This window comes from Etheostoma spectabile, chromosome 7 (genome assembly GCF_008692095.1).
Source record: "Etheostoma spectabile isolate EspeVRDwgs_2016 chromosome 7, UIUC_Espe_1.0, whole genome shotgun sequence".
NCBI classification, from domain to species: Eukaryota; Metazoa; Chordata; class Actinopteri; order Perciformes; family Percidae; genus Etheostoma; species Etheostoma spectabile.
Window position 1 is genome coordinate 29,156,194 of NC_045739.1, and position 22,023 is coordinate 29,178,216.

The 22,023-nt window shown below is 43.3% G+C and overlaps 1 protein-coding gene across 6 annotated transcripts in view; it reads left to right on the top strand.

Moving 5' to 3' along the window:
• Positions 1-22,023, top strand: part of magixb (MAGI family member, X-linked b) — a 41,548-nt gene that overhangs the window by 15,045 nt on the left and 4,480 nt on the right. For 5 of the 6 annotated variants that reach the window (XM_032521456.1, XM_032521457.1, XM_032521459.1 and 2 more), the window contains 12 exons: positions 5,097-5,216; positions 6,188-6,361; positions 8,052-8,247; positions 10,362-10,432; positions 11,494-11,655; positions 12,399-12,924; positions 13,698-14,256; positions 14,983-15,046; positions 15,152-15,565; positions 19,604-19,804; positions 19,894-19,970; positions 20,129-20,275. In XM_032521456.1, coding sequence (XP_032377347.1) covers positions 5,097-5,216; positions 6,188-6,361; positions 8,052-8,247; positions 10,362-10,432; positions 11,494-11,655; positions 12,399-12,924; positions 13,698-14,256; positions 14,983-15,046; positions 15,152-15,565; positions 19,604-19,804; positions 19,894-19,970; positions 20,129-20,275 — 2,711 coding nt within the window. Of the gene's footprint in view, positions 1-7; positions 130-5,096; positions 5,217-6,187; positions 6,362-8,051; positions 8,248-10,361; positions 10,433-11,493; positions 11,656-12,398; positions 12,925-13,697; positions 14,257-14,982; positions 15,047-15,151; positions 15,566-19,603; positions 19,805-19,893; positions 19,971-20,128; positions 20,276-22,023 lie in introns of those variants that run through there. The other variant, XM_032521458.1, reaches the window with a different exon arrangement.

Here is a 22,023-nt window from a genome sequence, read left to right on the forward strand (position 1 = left end):
ACTCGTACACCGCTATATAGCAGCAGATTTCTTTTTTGTCCTTTTGTTGTTTTCCACAGAGGAGGCTGCTGTGCTTGATGCTAAGGAGTTTTCATCAGTGGCTCATTGTGGCCCCCTTCAGGATGATATGTATGTTCCTTCTGTTTTTAGAGACTCTAAGTTAAGTTGATGAAGATGAATTAGCTACAGAGGCTCACGAAGCGTAGGTTAAGTCTTTAAATGTGTTAGGATAGTAAAACGAGGCCTCGGCTGAGATTGAATTGTAATGCTGTTTCTCTTCTGAAGCTGTAGCTTAGCACCACTGTGCTATTTCGAGAATATGTCAGTTCCTGAATCCTTTTGATAAGACAGTGTTGTCTGATGTTGGAGCTGGCACCGATGCAAGAAATATCATTATACAGACTCGGCTCAGTCGGGAGGGCAGTGCATAAAAATGGAAATTGATGACAGAATTAAGTAAACGCAGGCTACTGTACCAACAATCTCGAGAAGGGGGGGGGGAGGATTGAATTAAAAGCAAATGTCTATCAGTGCCAATGTGGAGGAGGGGCCGACTGCAGTCTAATGGCTCTGTGTGCTCAGACTGAAGCCTACAGGATGCTTACTGTGAAGCCGTTGAGGAGAAGGTAAATGTGTAGAGGACAGCATATTGTATGTTCAGTCCAGTGAAACAATGGAGTTTATATAACACAACTTTCTACTAGGGCTGCACAATATACACTTGTTTTCTGATTGTCATTGTGATATCAACTTGCACAATACACACATCACGAAAGGCTGCGACATATTGCGAAAGACACTCTGAGTTTTTTTTTGTTTTGTTTTTTAACTGAAAGAAAATCAGTAGAAAACTGCACTTTAAAATGCAACTGTCATTCTTTTTTTAGTGGTGTCTTTTATATTCAAATCAACGTTCCATAAAATAATATTGGAAATGATTTCCGTTTAATTGTTTTACATTCAACAGGCAGTTTATTGTATTTTAGCAGAATACTGAAAGCAGCAGAATGGAGTACACTTTAATATCTGCTATCTCGTTATTGCTGTACTATTGTTATTGCATGTTTTCCTCATATCGTGCAGCCCTGTGTGCAAAACCCTCCTGAGCTTTCCCATCCATATTTGTATAATTGTACTAAGGATTTGCGAATGTGCCCTTGGATGATTCAGAGCCAATGTCGTAGTTTTACGTGTCTCTGTCTCCTCCATAAAAGACTTTTCTAATGGTCTTCTCTGAGTGACTCAGCGATAAGAAACACCATCATTTAGTTATTCTAATACGCTCGCTCCAGCGTTGTCGGGCAGACTGTCGGTGGCCTTTTTCCACTGTTGGCTTTTTTTTTTGTATTAGCTATTTGTGTGCAAAGATCTTGACAGACAGCTCTCTCTGGGTGTTGAAACCGAGTTCTGTGTAATCACCTCTTCAATCCCTATCTCACCCCTCTCCCAGGGAATCAGTGTGTGGCGCCTACAGGGGACAGGCAGGGAAGAGGATGTCAATAATCCATTCTGTCCCCCCGCTGACATGTCACATATATATTGCCTTGGAGGGTGCATGGATAATGAATCCCTGCCTCACACCACACCAGCCGGAGAGACGCTGTGTGTCCCCAAGGGAGGAGGAGAATTACACACATGTCAGATGTCATCAGACTTGCTATCAAATCTTTAATTAGACACAGAGACTTCTAATTTACTGTAATATTTTTGTTTTTTTGGGTGGTGCAAACACAACCCCGGTGCAGCGTGGCACAAAGTGGATTGAATACATTACACGGTATCAGCAGGTGGCGTTGGGACGAGCTATTATGATTGCCAATCCCATTTCTCATCCCAAATCAGAGCACCAGACAGTTTCCTCATGAGCCGGGAGGTGAGGGTCAAACCTCTTTGGAGAAAACCTCTTGTCTGGGAAGCACTGAGCACAAGGCACAGCATAGGAAAACAACTACACAAGAGCTGAAAGGATTAGTCATCAGTCGATAAGTAAATCAACCAAAGATTTTCAACAGTGTCTGTCTTTTTTTTCTTTTTTTTTGTGCAAAAATACAATCCGCGTTTTCACCTTTCAGCTAATTTCCGGACATTTTAGAGATCAAATGATGAATTGATTTATCAAGAAAATAATTCAATCAGGAGAGACATGTTTGCCGATATGCAAAAAGGTTTATTGTACAGCATCATAAAATGTACAAAGTCTTTGGAGATTGGACTCCATTATTATACTAATAGTATATGGGGGTAGAGACCCATCGGCCCCCCCGATGGAATCTAGACGCCGGTGGTGGCGAAGAAGGAGCCCGAAAACCCGACTAGAAGGTACGATTCTGATTGGTTTAGCCTCCACCAGCTGATTAGATTGAGGAAGAGAGCATTGATTAAGAGTTAGGTCTTCCTGAAAGAATTTACGCTGAGCTACATTCGACAGATTATTCAATAATAAGAATAGAAGTTAGTTTTGTGATTGTTAATATCGCCATCCAGAGCAAAAAAATGGAAGAAAAGAAAAAATATGTACTGTTTTTTCTGATCATAGCAGGAGAACGGCTCAAAATCAGAGGGCAGTGCCTCATCCTCTGTGTCTGATCGGAACTCATACATCATGTACAGTAAACACACTGTGCTACAGAAAAGAGGGTCAGGCGGATGGAGGGGCCTCATGCTCTCTAATGTCTCTGTGTCTACATGTGTGAGTTGTCTGTGGAGTGTGTGAGTGTTCATTGTGGTTTTATTTTGGCCTGTGTGCGAGAGTGTGTTCATTGTGGTTTTATTTCGGCTTGTGTGTGTTTTGCAGTCCTGCCTGTGTCATTGTGGCTGTGGGAGCTGCTCCTAGGACAGCGTGCATTAATCATGGGTGTTTATAGGGTAGCTGGGTGTGACGCCCTCCTGCCGGCCCCGCGCTGACATCACATGTGGTCCTCCAGGAGAAGGACGGAAGATTTGTCCTTAGTTTGGGACTTGATGTCATTTTGTCTTGGGAAATAAATTACTTGTCTCAAGGTCAGAACTGACGCCTTGTAGTTCAATTTGCAAATTAAAATGACTCCATCAGATGAAATTTAATGAGAATTAAAATGTGATGTATTTCACACTATGGCTGCGCATGTTTTTAATGGTTAGGACATCTTGGTAAAAACACAGCAAACATTGAGAGTAGGATCTGGAGGATTTGAGAAAAATATGCGATAGCATTGTTGAATGTTGCAATAACGATATTACTTAACGATAAAACAGATATTGAAGTTTACTCAGTTCTGCTTTCAGTATTTTGCTCAAAAACAAATTGCGGGTTGAATTTTCAACAAATGAAAGGATATTTCCAACATTTTATGGAACAAATTGAACATGTAAATGTATTTTATTTATATAGCACTTTACGACAACCGATAAGTGAACCAAAGTGCTTCACAACAAATAAAACCACAGATTTAAAACAGTACACCACTAACAAAAATTACAATAATGAATGAGAAAAGATAAAAAGAAAATACAAATGTGCCATCACATTACTAGGTACTAAACGCCACTTTAAAAAGATGCGTCTTAAGTCTTGATTTAAAAAGACCCAGGTCAGTAATGATACGCATCTCACTGGGCAGCTTATTCTAGAGCTTAGGTCCAGAAACCAAAAAAGCGCGGTCACCCCAGTGTTTCAGTTTTGACCTGGGCACTTCCAACATTGAATTGAATTTAAAAAGGGCACCACCAAAAAGAAATGACAGTTACATTTTAAAGTGCAGTTTTTCTACTGGTAATTTCCTTCAACTAGCACAAGAAAAGTTATTGTTATTGCGCAAGTTGATATCGCAATGACTACAAGAGAACCAGATATGGTTCAGCCCTAATTGAGACTCTTTGTTACGGGACGTGGAAGGAGGACCCAAATGCAGAGTAGCAAGTTATAAGGATTTATTTTACAGTCCAAAAACCAAGGGAGCAAAAGGCAAAGTCCAAACAAAACATGCAAACCAGACACGGGGGGGGAGGTGGAGATCCAGGCCAACGGAAAATCCAAAACGGCACAGGGGAAGACAGCGACACACGGGCAGGGTAGAAAGTGCCGGAAGACCACTCACGGGGGAAAACAGGAACACTGGCAGGAACACAAGGACAGGTGACGCCGACGAGACACGCTGCAGAGCAGACAGACTGGAATGATCTGACAAGAGACAAAGGAAACACTGGGGTTAAATACAGGAGGTAATGAGGTAATGGGGAACAGGTGAGACATCAGGTGAATCACATTAGGGCGGGGCAGGACAATCAGACAAACAAAGTAAAGCTAGACAAGACAGGAAGCTGACTATCAAAAACAGGAAGCAGAACTCACAGACACAGGGAAACATAAGGCAGGATCTACGACACCAGACTGGGGAGAAAACCGAGACAAAAACACAGGGAAGGCCAAACGGGAAAATAACCCCAAACAAAAAACCCAAACCACAACACTCTTCTGTGAGGAGGTTTTCTCTGCCGTGGTTTGGACTCGCTGCTCTCTTCCAGGCCGAGGTCAATGTGAATCAATTATGATGACAGACCATTGATCATCTGATCGCTCCATCTTATGGTGATGGAAAGACTTTAAGACTTTCACAGCGCATCATTAATGTTTAATTCTGTTCTCATTGATGCGGTCATAATAAAAGGGGCCCTGGTAAATGCCTACCGCCATCATCAGGGCTCTCCAGTACCAAAGCGCAAATTTTGGTTTGTGGGTGGATGCTGTGTTCACCTGCAAATGACTTTACTTTCAAAGTGAAATGCTGTAGTTAAAGAGATCACTTGTTCATCGTTGTTATAAATCAAATGTGTTAACTCCTTTTAAGATTGGGTATTGGGTACTTTAGAATAGATCCACAACTTTTCATTTCACTATTTCTTTGTAATTCGTCAAACTGTAATGCGTGGACTATTTATAATTTGCTGAGTTGTTTTATCTAAACACTAAACTAAGATTCATGACCCACGATGAGAGGAAAAAAAACCGTGATTAATTGACATGTCGTCCACGTTAGAGCGGGCAGTATTTCTATCCTCGTCGGAGCTCGGATGTATAACATAATATATCATATTCCCTGTTGTCTCCCTTTTCTCAGGTACAACCAGACAGCCCAGAGAGGGGGAAATCTCAGGCGTAAACTACAACTTTGTCTCCATTGAGGAGTTCTTCTCCCTGGAGGAGTCAGGAGCGCTGCTCGAGAGCGGAAAGTTCAAAGGTACTCAATAATGAACCCGTTGTGTCTTGTTTCATGTGAAACGAAAACTACAGGTCTACAGGTGCCGGGCTATTTCTTGGCCAGGTACAGTGGCTTCTGGAAGCCTCTGCTGGTTGCTTGGCAACCTGAGGGTGATTAAAAAAGACTCCAGGAAGGTAGAACGTGTTAATTAAGGAGCTGTTATGCAGATTTCGATGCATTTGGACAGAGCCAGTCTAGCTGTTGCTAACAAAGAACATGTACCGTATTGTCAGGTGTTTGTTGAGATTAATGCGGTTTACATAGTTCATACTAGGACAATCAGTTGCCGTCTCTTTATGCACATTAACATCATCAGTTGTTGCTCTGCTTGTATCTACCCAGTGGACTCCTCCCCCATCTGTAAGGGTCAGAGTGCTGCCTCTGATTAAAAATCCTCCATACATTAATATCCATAATTTATAGGAGTTTAATGGGAGCAATAAATGTCACCCTCACTTGCCTTCCGTGGAACATTGACAGACACGCCGCTACAGCAAAGGCAATCAGGAGTATCAGCAGCATTTTAGCCTGCAGAAACCGCAGCGAATGGCATTGGCCGAGACCTTGTTGTGGAGTTCAGTAATCTAATGTTTCCCCCCCAACCTATTTGGACCTCCATGAGCCAAATGGACAGGTGGAGGTCATTTTATTTCTTCTTTAGCAGCTGGAGCAGATGGGCAGAACTGTGAATATAGAATACAGTAGATGAGCTCACAGGAGACATAATGCACCATACATACAGGCCTGTATGTGCTGTTTGTGTGCATGATTAATATGAAATATTTCAGTTTGGAACTCAGTAACATTTAGACTGAGTGCTGTTACTGACCACCTTTAGATTTATGTCAGTGATTTTCTTTACATTTCTTTATATGTACATGAACACAGGAAACATGTTCAATGCAATTCCATTTCTCAGGATGCCTTTCCCCTGTCCTCCTCTGTCTCAGGGAATTACTACGGCACGCCTCGGCCCGTTCACATCAGCGCAGAGAGCCCCCCCATCACCTACCAGGAACACCGCAACCTGCTCAGAAACTTTCGCACACGCAGCAAATCGCTCAGCAACCTCGAGAAGCCCGCAGAGGACGGCGAAAACAGCGAGGACGACTCTGGCCTGTCAGGCAAGTGGTGCTAAACCTATCTATGTCCATGTGACAGCATGTGTGGGCAAGTTCATACATGTAAAGTGAACTATTACATAGTCATTGGGACTCCAGACATATTTAGAGCAGAAAACAGATCTCTTAAACCCTGCACAACAGCCTGCAGCTAAATACTGCATTGTCCCTCTATCTATAGCTCCAGTTGCTGATACCCAAATTAATCAATCTTTAGCACGATTAGTATGCTCTAAAATCTCAGTGGGGCTGTGGCCTCATCGATCGCCGGATCACTTCCAAAGGAAGGTCAGGCTGCCTTAGATGGGGCAGGCAAGGAGGTGAGCAGACAGGCCAGTGTGCACACAGGGAGGTGACAAAGAAACAGAAAGTGTTAGCCAACACATGGCTGTTATAGATTTCTCTCCTCTCATGAGGCAGAAACATTTCTTTGCAATGGATGACTCACTGTACCAGACGTATTATCTTAGAAGGCTTGAAGTTCTGATTAATCACCAGTGGTGGAGGAAGTATCCAGGTCCGTTATTTAAGTGAAAGTACCGATACAACAATGTAAACATATTCCATTACATGTGAAAAGGCCCTCTTTCAAAATCCTACTTCAGTTAAAGTGCAGAATTATTAGCTGCAAAATGTACTTAAAGTATCAAAAGTTTAAAAAAAAAAAGTCCCTTGTTAGTGACAGGTAGGTAGTTAAGTCCAGCGGTTCCCAACCTGGGGGTGTGAGGGGTGGTGAGATGATTCATGGGACTGGAAAGAAGAAAAAACAATGTTCTGTTTTAAAAATTGGTTTTCACTTTGTGGGCATTTCTCTAATCTTTGCTTTTTTTGTGAAATATTAATTAATTTGATCTCTTTGGGCCTTTGATGGTTCTATTAAAAATGCATCTGAAATGTGAACAAGGGGCCCCCAATTAAACACTGTCTTTTTTTAATAAGGGATCACAAGCCAAAGGGTAAAAAGTCATGGCTTGTTGTTTTTTGTGTAATATCTCCAAAGTGTGCAGAAAACTATAGCAGTCAAATAAATGCAGTGGAGAAAAAACAAAAAGTGGAACGCAGGATAGAGTTTGAGAGATCCGTCGAAAACACTGACCTCTGCTGAGTCATCCTCTGAAGCGCTACTGTGTGGGTGGGGATGAGTTTCCAGCGGGACTCGGGACACCCCGTGTCATGTCCTACGCCTCTCAGATCCATGCTGGAGCGCACAGCTGAAGGACAGCTACAAGGACGGCTAGGCAACAAAAAAACAACATGCTTGTTGTTTTTATTCTGCCGGTAGTATGGCATGCATGGTCACACACTCTGCCTCCCCAGAGAGAGGACAGAGCCGGCTGAGATGCTGACCTCAGGTCTTTTTTTTTTTTTTTTTTGCCTGGCATGGAATTGCCCGCGTCAGCTTGTTACGGATCGCAGAAGAAACTTTTTCACCACCGGCATCTGTTAAATAATGTATCACTGTTCAATTTAGATTTTTTGTTTTAAAACTCTGTCTTAATCCTTAATTATGTGAATTATGTAAATAATGTATAATAACATTCCTTTATGTAAATACCGTACGTATCCAATTCCTTATATTTCTTTATTTCTTGTATTTCTACTCTTTTTATAATATTGTGCAACTACAACACAGAGTTTCCCTTCGGGGATCAATAAAGTATTTCTGATTCTGATTTCTGATTCTGATTGTCAGGAGGCTCCGCAGGTGTCAGCAGCAGCGTCCCTCCCAGCCATCGGTCCCCCGGGCGGCCCCGGGCTTCCAGCAGCGGGGATGGTCGTGCCATAGAGAACGGGGTCATCGGCAGCAGAGGTGGTGCCAGGGGGAGAGGTGTGATGCCGGATCACTGGGAGCAGGCTTTCAGTGACCCCGGCGAGTCTCACTACATAGAGTGAGTATCTACCTGTTCCTCACAACCAACATTTAAAGCTAGGGTAGGCAGTTTTCTGGGGAAAAAAAATGTGAAATTACAGCCCTCCTCTTGCAGTTTTCCCCTTTCTGTCCTAAGCCCCTCCCACCAGACGAGCACGGGCATAAGTACGCGCTTCATCACAATCGTGGTTGTGATCCTGAAGTAGTTATATAGCTGCAATTTTATGACAATCTTTGCAAAATTGTGGGCCTGAAAAGCCTTTTTAAATTACATAGCAGTGTTTCCCACACGTAGGCTAATTTGGGACGCTACACAATCAACACCGGCCCGCCGCACATTTGTTATTATTATTATTTATTCATTTTAACGCTATTTAAAACACGCATTCGTTCAGCTGCATTTCCTTTCCCTGCTCTCCTCCGTCTCTCGGTCACTCTACACACGCACGCACACACACACACACACACACACACACACACACACACACAACCCCTCCCCTCCGTGCACACAGCGTCTCCATGAAAACAGTGTTGCCAACCCAGCAATTGTGTTGCTAGATTTAGCGACTTTTCAGACCCCCTTCACGACTTTTTCTCACAAAAGCGACTTGCGACAAATCTGGCGACTTTCTGTAAAAAAGACGGCGATATTCTACTCTATTATATTCTAAAACGTTATTATATGTTATGGAATATTTGCCCAATGCCGCAAAGAAAAACATCCTACCCTAGCTTTTAAAAGAATAGTTTAACATTCTGTGAAATACACTCATCAAGCACATTCGCTTTCCTGCAATTTTATGAAATATGAGTTTTACTAAATATGAAGCTAAAGCTAGAAGATGGTTAGGGGAAACAGGAACATTTATTGATTGATTTATTGATTGATTTATCAATTGATTGATTTATCCCATTACATTTGTTTGTTTAATGCATACAAAAACAAAAGTGAAAAAAAGACAAATGAAATCAACCTTGTTTTAAGAAAAACATGTTTTATTTGCGATCTTGTGGAGAAAAACTACACTACCCATACTCCTAAGCGTAACAGCGATGTCTCTGATCGGTCCAACTCTGGACCAATCGGCCGCAAGCTAGAGCAAGTTTCTACCATGGAAGTCTATGATAGTTTCTGTACACGGTCTTGTACAGTTTGACTTTTTTTGCCAATTTCAAAATGTTTTTTTTACTTTGAGAGTGTTCATTGACAATCTGAACCACACCGTCGTAGTGACTTCAGGCAGGTTGTGAAGATGCTCGGTCCAGCAGTATCTATCGGGCTTTGCCATTGTAAAAAGATAACCGGAAGAGCCGTGGGAAGATTAAGGGTCGGGCATCGAGTGATGAAAGTCGCCTATCTCGAGGGGCGGTACCAAGCGTACATTTGAAAATCTCACTGCACGCAATTGGATGACACTGTGACCAATCGCAAAAAACACATTGGGTGACGTATCCAGAGCCCCATACGCTTAGCTACCAGCTGAGCTAACTGGTGGATTAAACTGTTGTTGTCTGGTTAGCTCGCCTCTGGCCCCGCCTATATCAGATACACCGATGTGATTGGTGCAGCTCGGCTACAAGGGCATAGTTAATGAGCAGCAGTACTCGATGCCAGAGTAACTCGCTGAGCAAATTCAAATTGTTCTCTCACAAATACTCTGGATGTCCAGGGTGCCGTATCTCCACTCAGAGACGTTCTTCCGGTCTTCAATTGTTGTGTGACATGGGCCTATTCTCTGATGTGTAACCTTTTGTTTTGCACTTCAGTTACCCAGTGAGCTTTAAAGGTGCTGGTAGGCAGATTCTTTTTAACCTTGTAGCTTATTCCACTGTTCCAAGTGTTAATGCAAAGCTGAACTGACTGTCTTTTCATATTGAACGATAAATATGACAGAAATGAGACTGGTATCCATCCGCTCATCTAACTCTCTGCAAACAAGTAAATATTAGTATTTCCCGAACTGTTAAACTATTGTTTTAAACATGCTCTGAATACAGCAAAGGTGCTATGCAAAGTCTTTCAATGGCAGGCACCTCTGTTCTTATTGCATTCAATTACAATGCTGTCATATTATATTAAATACTATTATTTTTCTGAATAGGGACTCTTTTCTTTTGCTTTGTCTCTCCAAGTCGCAACCCAAACAGGACCAAGTGGCAGAGTCCTCGAGCCTCAAGCAGGGAGACTGTCTACAAAAATGAATGTGAGCCTCTTTCTTTGTTTCTTTCCCATCTCTCTCTCTCTCTCTCTCTCTCTCTCTCTTTCTATGGATGTAATTACCGTATTGCAACATTTGTGGCACATTTAACTGTTGAACGGCCTTAACGAAGCTACATATTTGTAATGAACTGAAGTAACAGACTGAGCCAGCTTGCTCCAGTCAAATGAGATGGAATGAGCTTTTTAGTTGAACGGAGACGTGTAAGTGATTAAGGCCTAAAGCTCGGAGCTGCTGGCAAAGAGCCAGACTTTCTGCTGTGGCTGGCAGCGTCGACACGTGGATGGCATGTGAGAGGCAACTTAATTTCATAATTTGGTCACATGTTTTGCTGTTAAAAAAACAAGGATATAATCTACTTTTTGATGTCTGTCTGACACGGCTGATTGCAAACTGCGAGGGACCCATCTGTTGTAGGCCCGTGATTCCAGCTTGTCCTAGTAAAGTGCAGTACACATCTCTCACCAGCAGTCGGTGATATAATCTCCATTATGGTCATGATTACTGTATAATCTGGTACATGGAATCCAAACTAACACTGTCATAATGTAGTAGGGTGTTTTAATCTATGCAAAAATCATGCTCCACTTCACAAAAAAAGAGCTATAATAATACAAGAAAATTGGAAGGAAACTCAAATCTGAAGCGACATCTTTTGGTGCAAAGTGAGGGGGAAAAAAAGACCCAGATTACAGTGCTGTGTTGTGTCAATGTAATGGATTATGTGTCTGTAATGGATTCTGGTTTTAATGCAGTCTTTTCGCCAAACACTTTGGTTTGTGTGCGTGTCTATTTATTCAAGTATCTTTTTTTATTAAAAGCCATCTGGCGATTCTTTTGCAGTGTTCTGACTCCCTCTCTTTTCCCTCACTCTTAAAACCGGTCAGAACTCCTCTCTTCATCTGATATCACTCTTGTGGTATTTTTGTGTTGCTCCTTGATGCCTTGAAGACTTTGGCAACTTTTCCTTTGAGGTAAGCATCATCATTATCTCATCCTCTCTCTCTCTGTCTTTCTGTCACTGTTTTAATTTCGGTGATTGCCAGGGTTCACGGACCAGCCTGGGGAGCTCAGGGGTTTCCCTGTGCACACACACTTGACCAAGGGCTCCAGGGGGTTTGGTTTCAATATTGTCGGGGGCAGCAGGCCAAGAGAGTTCCTCCAGGTCTACAGTGTGACTGCAACTGGTCCCTCAGCACTCAAGACAGGTAAGCATACAATGAACCAGGGATGATTACTGCATGAGAAATGATGTGTGATATTGACTAGAGAAAGGAGGGGACACATTCTTGGTCACAAATACTTGTATTTTGTCGTAATAGTACAAGACAAATCTGCAGACTGAGAGCTGTAACCGTAATTGCGGAAATCTTGCAAAAAGACAGACAGAAAAAAAAAAAATACTTTAGTCAGCGGTGTTTTACCATCTATCTAGTTTTCTGTCTCCACTCCTTGGGATTATACCTCGGGAATAATCTGATCTCGCAGAGCAAGTGTATATCACAATCAGTCCTTAATCCTCAGGGCTAGCACACTATAATAAAGCTATCCTAGCACATGCATATGCAACCGTATTCATCCACACACACACACACACCACACACACACACACAACACACACACACACACCACGTCCATACAGGCAAATATTACCATTCTAGGAAGCAACAGCACAAGCTGTCTCAGCAGGGGCTGATCTAGTTCATATCTGTTAATAGGGTTAGAGGGATTAGTTGGTTGGATTAGTCCACACCCACGCAAAACACACAGCCAATGTTTCATTCACGAACTACACTTATTTGCACGCTCAAGCATATAAAAACGGTAAAAAAAAGATGAAGCAGTAACACATATTGTCAAAGGTACAAAGGTGTGTAATGTAGCTGCAGACAATTCAAAATGTCCAGTAGTATAACACTATCTCCATGTGTTGTTTTTTGTGCTTTATTAGCGGACATCCTGGTGTACATCAATGACTTTTGTGTGTTGGGGGTGTCTCACAAAGAGGTGGTAGAGATGCTCAAGTCTGTGCCTGTGGGCCACGCTGTGGACGTAGAGGTTAGTAGAGGGTATCCCATGCTCTACAACCCTGACGGTTGTCCCAAGCAGCCCCCGCCAAGGCTACTGGATAGCGGGGAACCCATCCTACCACCCACCACCACCCAGCCGCAGCCTCTGCACCAACTACCTCGTCTCCCGACACCCACCCCCAGCACCCAGCACTTTGACTATAATGGGCTCCACAGTGACGGGAGGTACATGGAACCCGGGGCGACTCTGGACGCTAATGGAAATGCTATGTCGTTCACAACCAGACAGCCGTTGTCGTACAGACGCTCCAGTATGAGCAACGCTACCTCTCCCCCGCCTGTGCGTCCTCCTCGTTCACTGAGAAGTTTAGCCCGGCTGCAGTCGTTCGACCCGACGCTCGCCAGCCAGAGTGACAGTGAAGTTGTTTCAGCCATTGGTTCCCACAGGTAACAGACACACACACGTATGACACAAAGCAAGTTCCTGCAGAGATTGTACTTTACAGCTGCACTCATCTGAAATTTCCTTTTTGAAGTGACTCATTAAAACAATCAGCAGTTGGATTGCAGTGATTTGAAAGTAGTATTGAATAGTTTGAAATTTGCCTGGAATTTCAACTTCAGTTTATTACGGTAATACTGGGCTGTAGGAAATAAGAATCAATGAGAAATTAGATTAAATCCAATAATAAGTGAGGGTTTTTTGTGTGGGCGAATTTTTGTAGTTACCTTTTGTTCAAATAATGACAGGAAATTAATTTTGTATACATAGTATAAAATTGTATGCTATACAGGCAGTGACAGGCGATAGCAACAATACCATTAGATGTATTCCATGTTGCAAGTAGTGTAGTGTATTGCAAGTTCTTCCATTCATCATGGATTCATCGTTTTCAAGCAAAAATGTTAGTTCCAGCTTCTGAAATGTGTGGATTTGGTGCAATTTTTTGGGCCAAGTATGATAGTCAATGTCTTATCTTTTGGTTTTGGTTGGACAAACAAGCTATTTGAAGACGTCACATTGACCTCTAGAAAATTGTGATTAGCATGTTTTAATTGTTTTGGCATTTTATAGACTAAAAGATGGACCAAGAAAGTAATTGGCTGACTAAAATAAATAACATCCTTAGTTGCAGCCCTAAACATTTCTGAACATGTGTCAAAGCAAAGACGTCCTGTATTTACTTTGGATTTTGACTCCTCACATTCTTTTTCATCAGGGCATCAATTATCCGTAATCACAACAATAACTCCCTCTCAACACCCCCTCATCCGTATCGTTACGGCACATCCAAGTCGTCTGAGAGTGACCTGTCCACCTGCACCCTGTCGGGGTCCCGGCTGCCTCTCCCTCAGTCCCCGAGGAGGCCCTCGTCCTCCCCCGGCGGGCCCCACAGCGCACACTCCCGCCTCTTCAGACCGCAGACCTCGCACCTCAGACCTCCTCCCACCCCTGACAGCCCACGCCATTACCGTGGCTTTAACGGTTTCCATGGCAACACCAGCCCCACTGCAAGTCACAGCAGCGTGTCCTCTCCTGGGGCAATGAGTGTGGGCAGTGCAGTTGGCAGTTTGAGCGGAGGGGAGCTGGTGCCAGTGGCCTTGGGCAAGACCGAAGGACACCGAGGACTTGGCTTCAGCGTGGCGGCTGGCGGTCCAGGAGGCCGGATGACTATAGTGAAACGAGTCTGGGACAGGAGGCAGTGCAACTTCCTGCAGCCAGGGGATGCTATTGTCAAAATCAACGGAGCAGACGTCCAGAGTCTTAGTTTTACACAGGTATTAGGACCAAATGGGAGGAAAGTCAGGAGAAGTAAGGAAAACTAAACGCAAGTCGTAGTTGATGGGTTGAAACAGGGGTCCCTGACCTTTTTTTGCTTAACATGCAGTAGTTTCTGCTTGCCTCCCCTTACCATGGGGTGCATGAGTTTCTCTTCTCTGGTGGCCTAAACAGATCAAACTATACAGTATTTCACAAAAAAAAAATTTAAATAAGAGAAAAGTCTGAAAAATACTCAATACTCATTTTGAGTAAAATCATTCACTTATTTCATATATTTGGGGTGGCAGTAGCTCACTCCGTAAGGGAGTTGTGTTGGGAGCGTCGCAGGTTCAAGTCCCCGTACAGACCAAAGTACGGAGTGTGGACTGGTGCCAGTTCACCTCCTGGGCACTGCCTAGGTGCTCTTGAGCAAGGCACCGAACCTGTCAAGCACTCGTAGACCCTCACTCTGACATCTCTCCATTTGCACAGTAAGTTTATAGGACCTGAGCATGTGTGTATTTCAGACCTGTGTGTAGTGTGTTCTAACAACATAGGGAACATTTTATTATTTCAATAAAATGTATAAATTAATACCTTTCTACAATTTCATCTCCCTACCTCCATGTTACTGAAAACATGCTAATCAATCAAAACGAAAGATGAACACCACCTTAAAAGGTGTCAAATGTACCCAAAGAATTTTAAAATTAGTCACAAGTTCTGTATGCGTTTGTTAACAGGTTCAGACAGTTCTCCAGGAACACACCAAACAGGCAGAAGTCATCTTGTTGATTTACAGAGGAGGTAAAAGATTCACATTCGTTGTGGAGTCACTGACTTTAGTAACTGACTAACAAGTGTTCATTGTGGCTAAATTCATCTCACGGTTATTTTCTGTCTCATTATCAGGCATCTATCACTCAACCATTTCCCCCGGCTCCACCCGGAGACTCCCCCCGCCTCTACTCCACCCCCCTCCTCCGCCTGTTGGTTCCGACATCTCCTCTGTGCGCCCAGAAACACTGCCTAAGCCCCGCACCTCCATCAGCAACCCTGCCTCCCCAGCCCTGAAGCGCTCCTCTCTGATCCAGAGCACCAGTTTTTTGGAGTCGATCCCAGTGACCCTGACCATGGAACCCAAAGACTGGATCAACACGGGCCTGGAGGACGAGGCGGGCGGCGTCACAGTTCCTGACTCCGGTCTGGAGAGGCAGGGTGGGGTCCGAACTTGGCCGCTCAGAGGGTTTGATGTGGAGCTGAGGAGAAAGCCAGGAGAGGGCTTTGGCTTCGTCATTGCCTCTCAGGATGTGGAGAATGGCAAAGGTGAGAGCCGACTACATCCAACTAGAGTGACATATCATATTGTGCAACATGTGTATCAAGCTTTAACTATAGTACATGTGTTTTGTTTCTGTATTAGAAGTGTATAGCATTACGCAGCATTAGGTGAACTTTTTTGGCCCAGTAGAACCGTTTGGTCACCTGCCCAGTGAAACAGGTTTAATTTGGATGTCCTTGTGGACATATGCACCATTAGGTAATTGCAGATTAAATGGTGGTCACCATGGCTACATGCCACCAGATGAGTCATGATGCATTATCAACCCTTTTCTTATAAACATATTTTCCCCCCAGGTTGATTGTATTGTTGAAGAAAATAAGTTTTGGCATCCACTACTGTCACAGAGTGGTTTATCATGGGTTCACTTTTGGCTAGCTAGCAAAAAACATAATTACCCAAGTGTGTATTTGCTTGAAATGCTAAATGCAAAAGCGCTACCCATGAGATGTTTGATAGTTGTAGATTTACAGGGGGTTATGTATGTTATGTACATCATGAGAGTGGTATTCATCTTCTCATCAAACTCTCAGCAATGAAGCAAATAAGTGCATTTCCCAAATGTCAAAATAGTCCTTTAAGAAGTGAACAGATTATTTACAATTATTTTTAGTCATGCTCTTTTAATACAATTTCTCTGTTTTCTCATTCCACTCTGACCTGATAGGACATTAAGGCTTGTTTATGTTCTGTCTGACAAGTGAGCACATCCTGCTCTGATTAGCCTTTAGTGTGGTGTCGCCGGTTAACCGCAACATCCCCATGGTGATTCCCCCCCCCCCCCACACCCCCACCCCTTCTCTTCCTATGTGTTGCATTTGCTGCCCTCTATTCCGGTTTGATGCAGTTCATTTTGCTTTATGAGCCAAGCAAACACAGTTATGCTATGTTTTCGTGTTGTCGGTTCACATGTCTCTGCAGCACCGACACCCTCCCTCATCAACACCTCCACTTTATTTTCACAGTAAGAACAGAAGGGACCAGTCTCTGCATATATCTGCCTTTATCCTCTATTTCCTCTTCCCATCGCTCTCTTCCACTTCAGTCTTTCTCTCCATCGCTCTCACCCACTCTTTCCCTTTCTCTCTCTCTCTCTCTCTCTCTCTCTCTCATCCTTATACTCTGCAGTAAAAGCGTCCAGTCTGGTTTTTCAAAAGATTAAAACTCTCCCCTTCTCTCTCTATCTATCTCTCTTTCCCTCCCTCCCTTCCTCCCTCCCTCCGCCTCCCACCAATCTCTCCATTGCTCTCTGAATGCTCAAGAGAAATGCCACACTGAACGTTTCCCTCGCAGAGAAGCAACAGAGGGGACAGCCAACCTGTGTTCCAGCTCCCGTTGACCGTTACATGTGAATCTCAACACCTCCAAGCTGCCTGACAAGGAATTGAGGATTTCATTTTTTGTTTGTTTCCTGCGCATGCTAATCAAAGAACCATGCTGGAGAGACTACAGTCTGCTTTGAAAACTGTGAAGGAGTCTAAACGTAATTATTCGCTCCACTTCTCGTTTCATGTTTACTAAAAAGAAAATGGGAAGCTACTGGTTTGGTGCAGTGTGTCACATTCAGCTGTGTGCATGAGCTCGAGGTTAGAATTCTGTGTTGCACGCTAAAGTTTTGCTCCGTCAGATGTTGACTTCGTCAGTATGAAAGTTACATCCCACAGGCTCCCATCTTCTAGGTGTCAGATAATTGATGAAACTTATGCTGTGGAAATATGTATTGTGGGTATTGTTTCACAGTTCTACTGGATGATGATTGCAGCAGCAACAACAACAACAACGGATGTGAGAGAATTTAAAATATCTTTAGCCCAGCCAGGCTTAAAGCAGCACACAACTTGATGTGGTAATGGTCTTTGTATTGGAGCCATTAGTGAGCTACACAGGCAGAAAGATGAATGGATTTAACGGACAGAATCAGCTGTGCTGTCAGCATTAACTCCCCTGCACACACACACACACTACTTGTATGAACGATCCTGCTAAAGATCAACAGTGCTCTCCCCGCTCTCGGGGACATGTACTGGACATGTGCAGGCTGCTGTGGGGATGTCTGCACCGGCTAATGCATCTGGGCTGCAGAGGGGGATTTTACGATGGCGGGGAGGGGGGCTGCTCCCACTCCTGAGCTGAGCGGTGATCAGTGCAGAGCGACAGAGGCTGGCTGGCTGGCTGGCTGGCTGGCTGGCTGGCTGGTGGCTGGCTGGCTGCTGGGTATACTGCAGTGGGATTACTCTGGACAGGAGAACATGGAGAACCAGAGGAAAAGACACTATGATGCAAAGCAGACCATTTGGATGTGTGTGTGCGTGTTTGTGAGTGTGTGAGTGTGTGTGTGCGTGCGTGCATGCGTCGGTGCTTGTGTGGCAATATACATCTGTCCCAATCCCTCTACGTGTGAGTCACTGTGTATGTGTGTGTGTGTGTGAGAGTGAGTCACTGTGTAGTATGTGTGTGAGCATGGCTGTTGCATGTGTATTCATGTGTGTGCCGACTGTTGGACTGATGTATTATGCATGATAAGAAGACTATTTGCAAAGCTGCCTTGGCTTTGATTTGACCTGATTGCCGTTCCTGCCTGGGTCACCCAGATTAGGCCCAGATTGGAGATAGGTCTCTGGACTCTGAATTATAGGCTGTAACTTTTAGCGGGATCATCATTTCAAAGTGACATACACTTCCTCTCATATTCCTAAACCCCCCAATTGCATTTTGATTACATGGCGATATACACAGTTTAAACATGCTATTTTTTTTTTTTTTATCCTAGAGGGATGTAGACTGGGAATGGGATTATTTACCTCAGCTGAATGGGAGTCTCAAAATGTTTATGCTGCCTGATGGGTTACATAAGGCCACTGGCAAGACTCTAGAGGGGCCAGCTGTCACCAAAGCCCAGCATACCCTCAAAGAGGGTTCAGGGAGAGAGCGACGTACAGTTTCCTAAGATACAGAACGATGAACAGAAGATAGAATCAGACAGAGACACACTGTCCAGCTAAAAACTGTAAGAAGCTTTTTAGTTCGGTGCAGGAGATTAATGGAAGCCAATGTATTTTTAGGCTGCGCAATATTTTTCTCACCAACCCCAGACTCTGACCAGAGTGGAGCTTAATTGTGAGTGATCTCTTTGTACAGAAGATAAGGAGTTCCTGATGCATGCAGCTAATTGTTCCTCCTCACATTGTACGCTCACTTCAATTCAGAGGTCAGTTTAACTGAACAAAAAGACAGGAACCCTCTCCTGTGTATAATAGCTCATAATATCTATTATAGATAGATAATAGATATGTGGCAGTGAAGCGGTCTGGGAGATGATGGCCAGAACAGAAAGACCAGTAGAATGAACAAAATATTAAATATTGCTGTGTGTGTTTGTGTGTGTATGTGTGTGTGTGTTTTGTATGCTAGAGGCATGCTAATGCAGTCAGACTGCAAGTTTGTGGATCCTAGACGGGCCGAGCATGAGAACCACTGTATAAACCAAAGTGTAAATATCTACAGTCTGTTATGTAGTCTGACGGATTCGGGACAGAAAAATATTGCTGGAAAAAGCTTATGTTCCAGCACAGGTTTTTTTCTTGTCAGGTCGACAAATCACTGAACAGTGAAAACCAGTTCCTGGCGTGTCAGCGGATGGAGAGATAGGTTGATAGATGGGGAAGATGAAGAAGCAGAGGAGAGTGTTTCAAGGAGACAGTGGGGGAGGTGTAAAGGAAGGCTTCTGTGGCAAGTTCTTTATTAAGTAAACCTTGCCAAAAATGATCCAAAGCTTAATTAAGGCTTGTTTTAAGAATTCTGGCAAACGCGCCGGGGAAATAAATCTTCTTGCTTTTAAATTGATCTGCATTTGACCCAACTTGTTACCCCACACTACTCAGTTAAAAGGAAAGTTTGGGAACTCTGTGTTCCAGTTGCAACTTTATCTGAGTGTGAACTAACAACTAACTCAAGCAACAAGTCACGGAAGGCAGTAGTAACTGAAGTTAACGGATGTTTTCTGCCCTCTATTTTTTTTTTAGCTGCTTCGCTTCTCCCTCACCGGTTTGTGACGGTACGTCGAGGCAGCCCGGCGGCCAAGAGCGGTCAGATTCGGCCTGGGGATCGGTTAGAGGCAGTGGAGGGACGCTCGGTGGTGACTCTGCCTCATCGGGAACTTGCTCAGATCCTTCGTCGAGCAGGAAACACTCTGCGCCTCACCATTGTCCCCCGACCTAGCACCTGTAAGCATAGATCCAGGAAACACACACACATACACACATATACAGCCTGGTTCTTGCCTTGCAACCACATTTGAATCATTTTTTTTCAGATTCTTCAAGCCTTTCAGAAACCACTGAGTATGACCCCGCTAACAGAGGCAGAAAGGGTCAGAGGTTGCGCCCAAAGGTGAGTTGAGCACCGTGATTAATGACATGTTCCTCATGATCACTTTATTGACTGAACTTTGGCTGTAGTTCTTATCTTCTCCACTGTCTGAGAGTAATATTCTCTGCCGTGATGATGCTCAGTCCTCCCTCTGTGCTCTCTCTGCCCTCGTCTCCCAGCGTGACTCCAGGTACTACAGTGTAGACCTGGATCGTGGCCACTCAGGCTTCGGATTCAGCCTCAGAGGGGGCAGCGAGTACAACATGGGTCTTTACGTCCTGGGACTGATGGAGGGGGGGCCAGCTTCACGGAGCCTAAAAATGCAGGTGTGTCTGTTTACTGTAATAGGTATATATCCATTAAGTTTATCATCTCAATTGTATAATTGTTATTTGCACTAATGTGTGTGAGCATGTGCAGTTGTACACACATTTTTCTTTTGAATAATACACAGCAAAACTTCCAACAGACATTTGAGGAAGATGGGGTTGATTAATAACAGGATATACTTCTACTAATACAAAAAAGATGTTCCTGTTCTGTATTTTTATGTTGCGTTACTTAAAAATGTGATTGCAGTATGTATTTTCAATTTGCCGACAAGCCGTGCTTTTGGTAAACAGTATTACAGTTAAAGCAAGACACTTAAAATCCCTGAAAAAAGCTTTTCTCAAAAACAATACATATTTATGAGTAACACTAAAAGTTACAGTTTTAAAAAAACAACTTCTTTAGGAATTATTTATTGGATTTAACACTTAAAACTCAGCTGATCTTCTTCATCAGGACTGTGTGGTTGATTTAATTGACAGTGACTTGGCAGCATAAGTGAACAGTCCCACACCGCATTGTCATGGAGTACTGAGACACGGGGACAAAGCTATTGTACATTTCCTGCCATGATAAGTCAAAATGACTGCTGGATCTTAGTTACTGTCACTCCCCAATGTGTCACTCAGCAACAAGTAGCTTACAAGATGCTAACAAGAGACTTCTGTAATGTCAATACAGTAAAAATGGACCTACTTAACCAAGTTGGTTCACTGCTGGCTACAAGTTAGCATCAAGCACAACACAGGCTGTCAGTTGAATGGCGTTATGAGCTAACGTTAGCAATCAAACAGTCATAGATAGCTACAACATTTATAAAATGATTCCCATCTTCTGTTATTGTTTGGAAAGAGAAAAGTTTATTATTTCATGGATTTCACAAACATCAGTATGACACGTTATGCCGTAAACCGTTTAAATCTGAGCACGCGCGACTCAAATCTGCACTCGACTCACATCGGAGAGTGAAAATTGTTTGCCAGACCTTCCTCCACAGCGCTGCAAAGGAGGGTCTGGCTAGTCCACACGGCATTGCCGGGTTGGGAGAAAACAGTGCTCTGGTTTTTTGGCATTTCTTTAACCCTTGTGTTGTCTTCCCGTTAACTTGTCCTTCCAGGTCAAAATTGAAAATGAATATTTTGTGGTGCTTTTCCAATGTTTTTGTCGCTTTTCCTGATTTATTTGTCACTTTTTCCAGCTTTTTGTGCCTTTTAAAAACCTGAGCTGGTTTAATAACAGGTTTTACACTTATTCTTGGATTTCATGGTTAACGAACCTCATTTAAATCAAATTATACATACGATTACAGTTAAAAAGGCAGAAATTATTAATTATTTTGACTAATAGTTAAGATCAGAGAAGATCTCAGATGTGTACATGTCAAAGTTTAGTCCGAATACTGTTTTGAAACCATTAAAAAAAAAAAAAAAAACTTAAAATGCTATAAGACTTATTAAAACACCAAAAAAATTCAGGGAAAGTAATCATTAATTTTACCTGAAGAATGTTGTATGGAATCATCCATGTTATTTGTGGGCAATTTGGTTGAAATAAATCTATATTTCTGATATAAAACAGTCTGAAGCGGGTCAGTTTGACCCAAGGACAACACAAGGGTTAAACCAATCCCAATCATCGTGGGCGGTGCTGAGCAAGAAAGCCTCGGCTGTGTACGTTTAAAAGTTGTTTAAGTTGTTAGTCTAGCTAGCTGTCTGGATTTACCCGGCAGAACCACAGTCCTCAT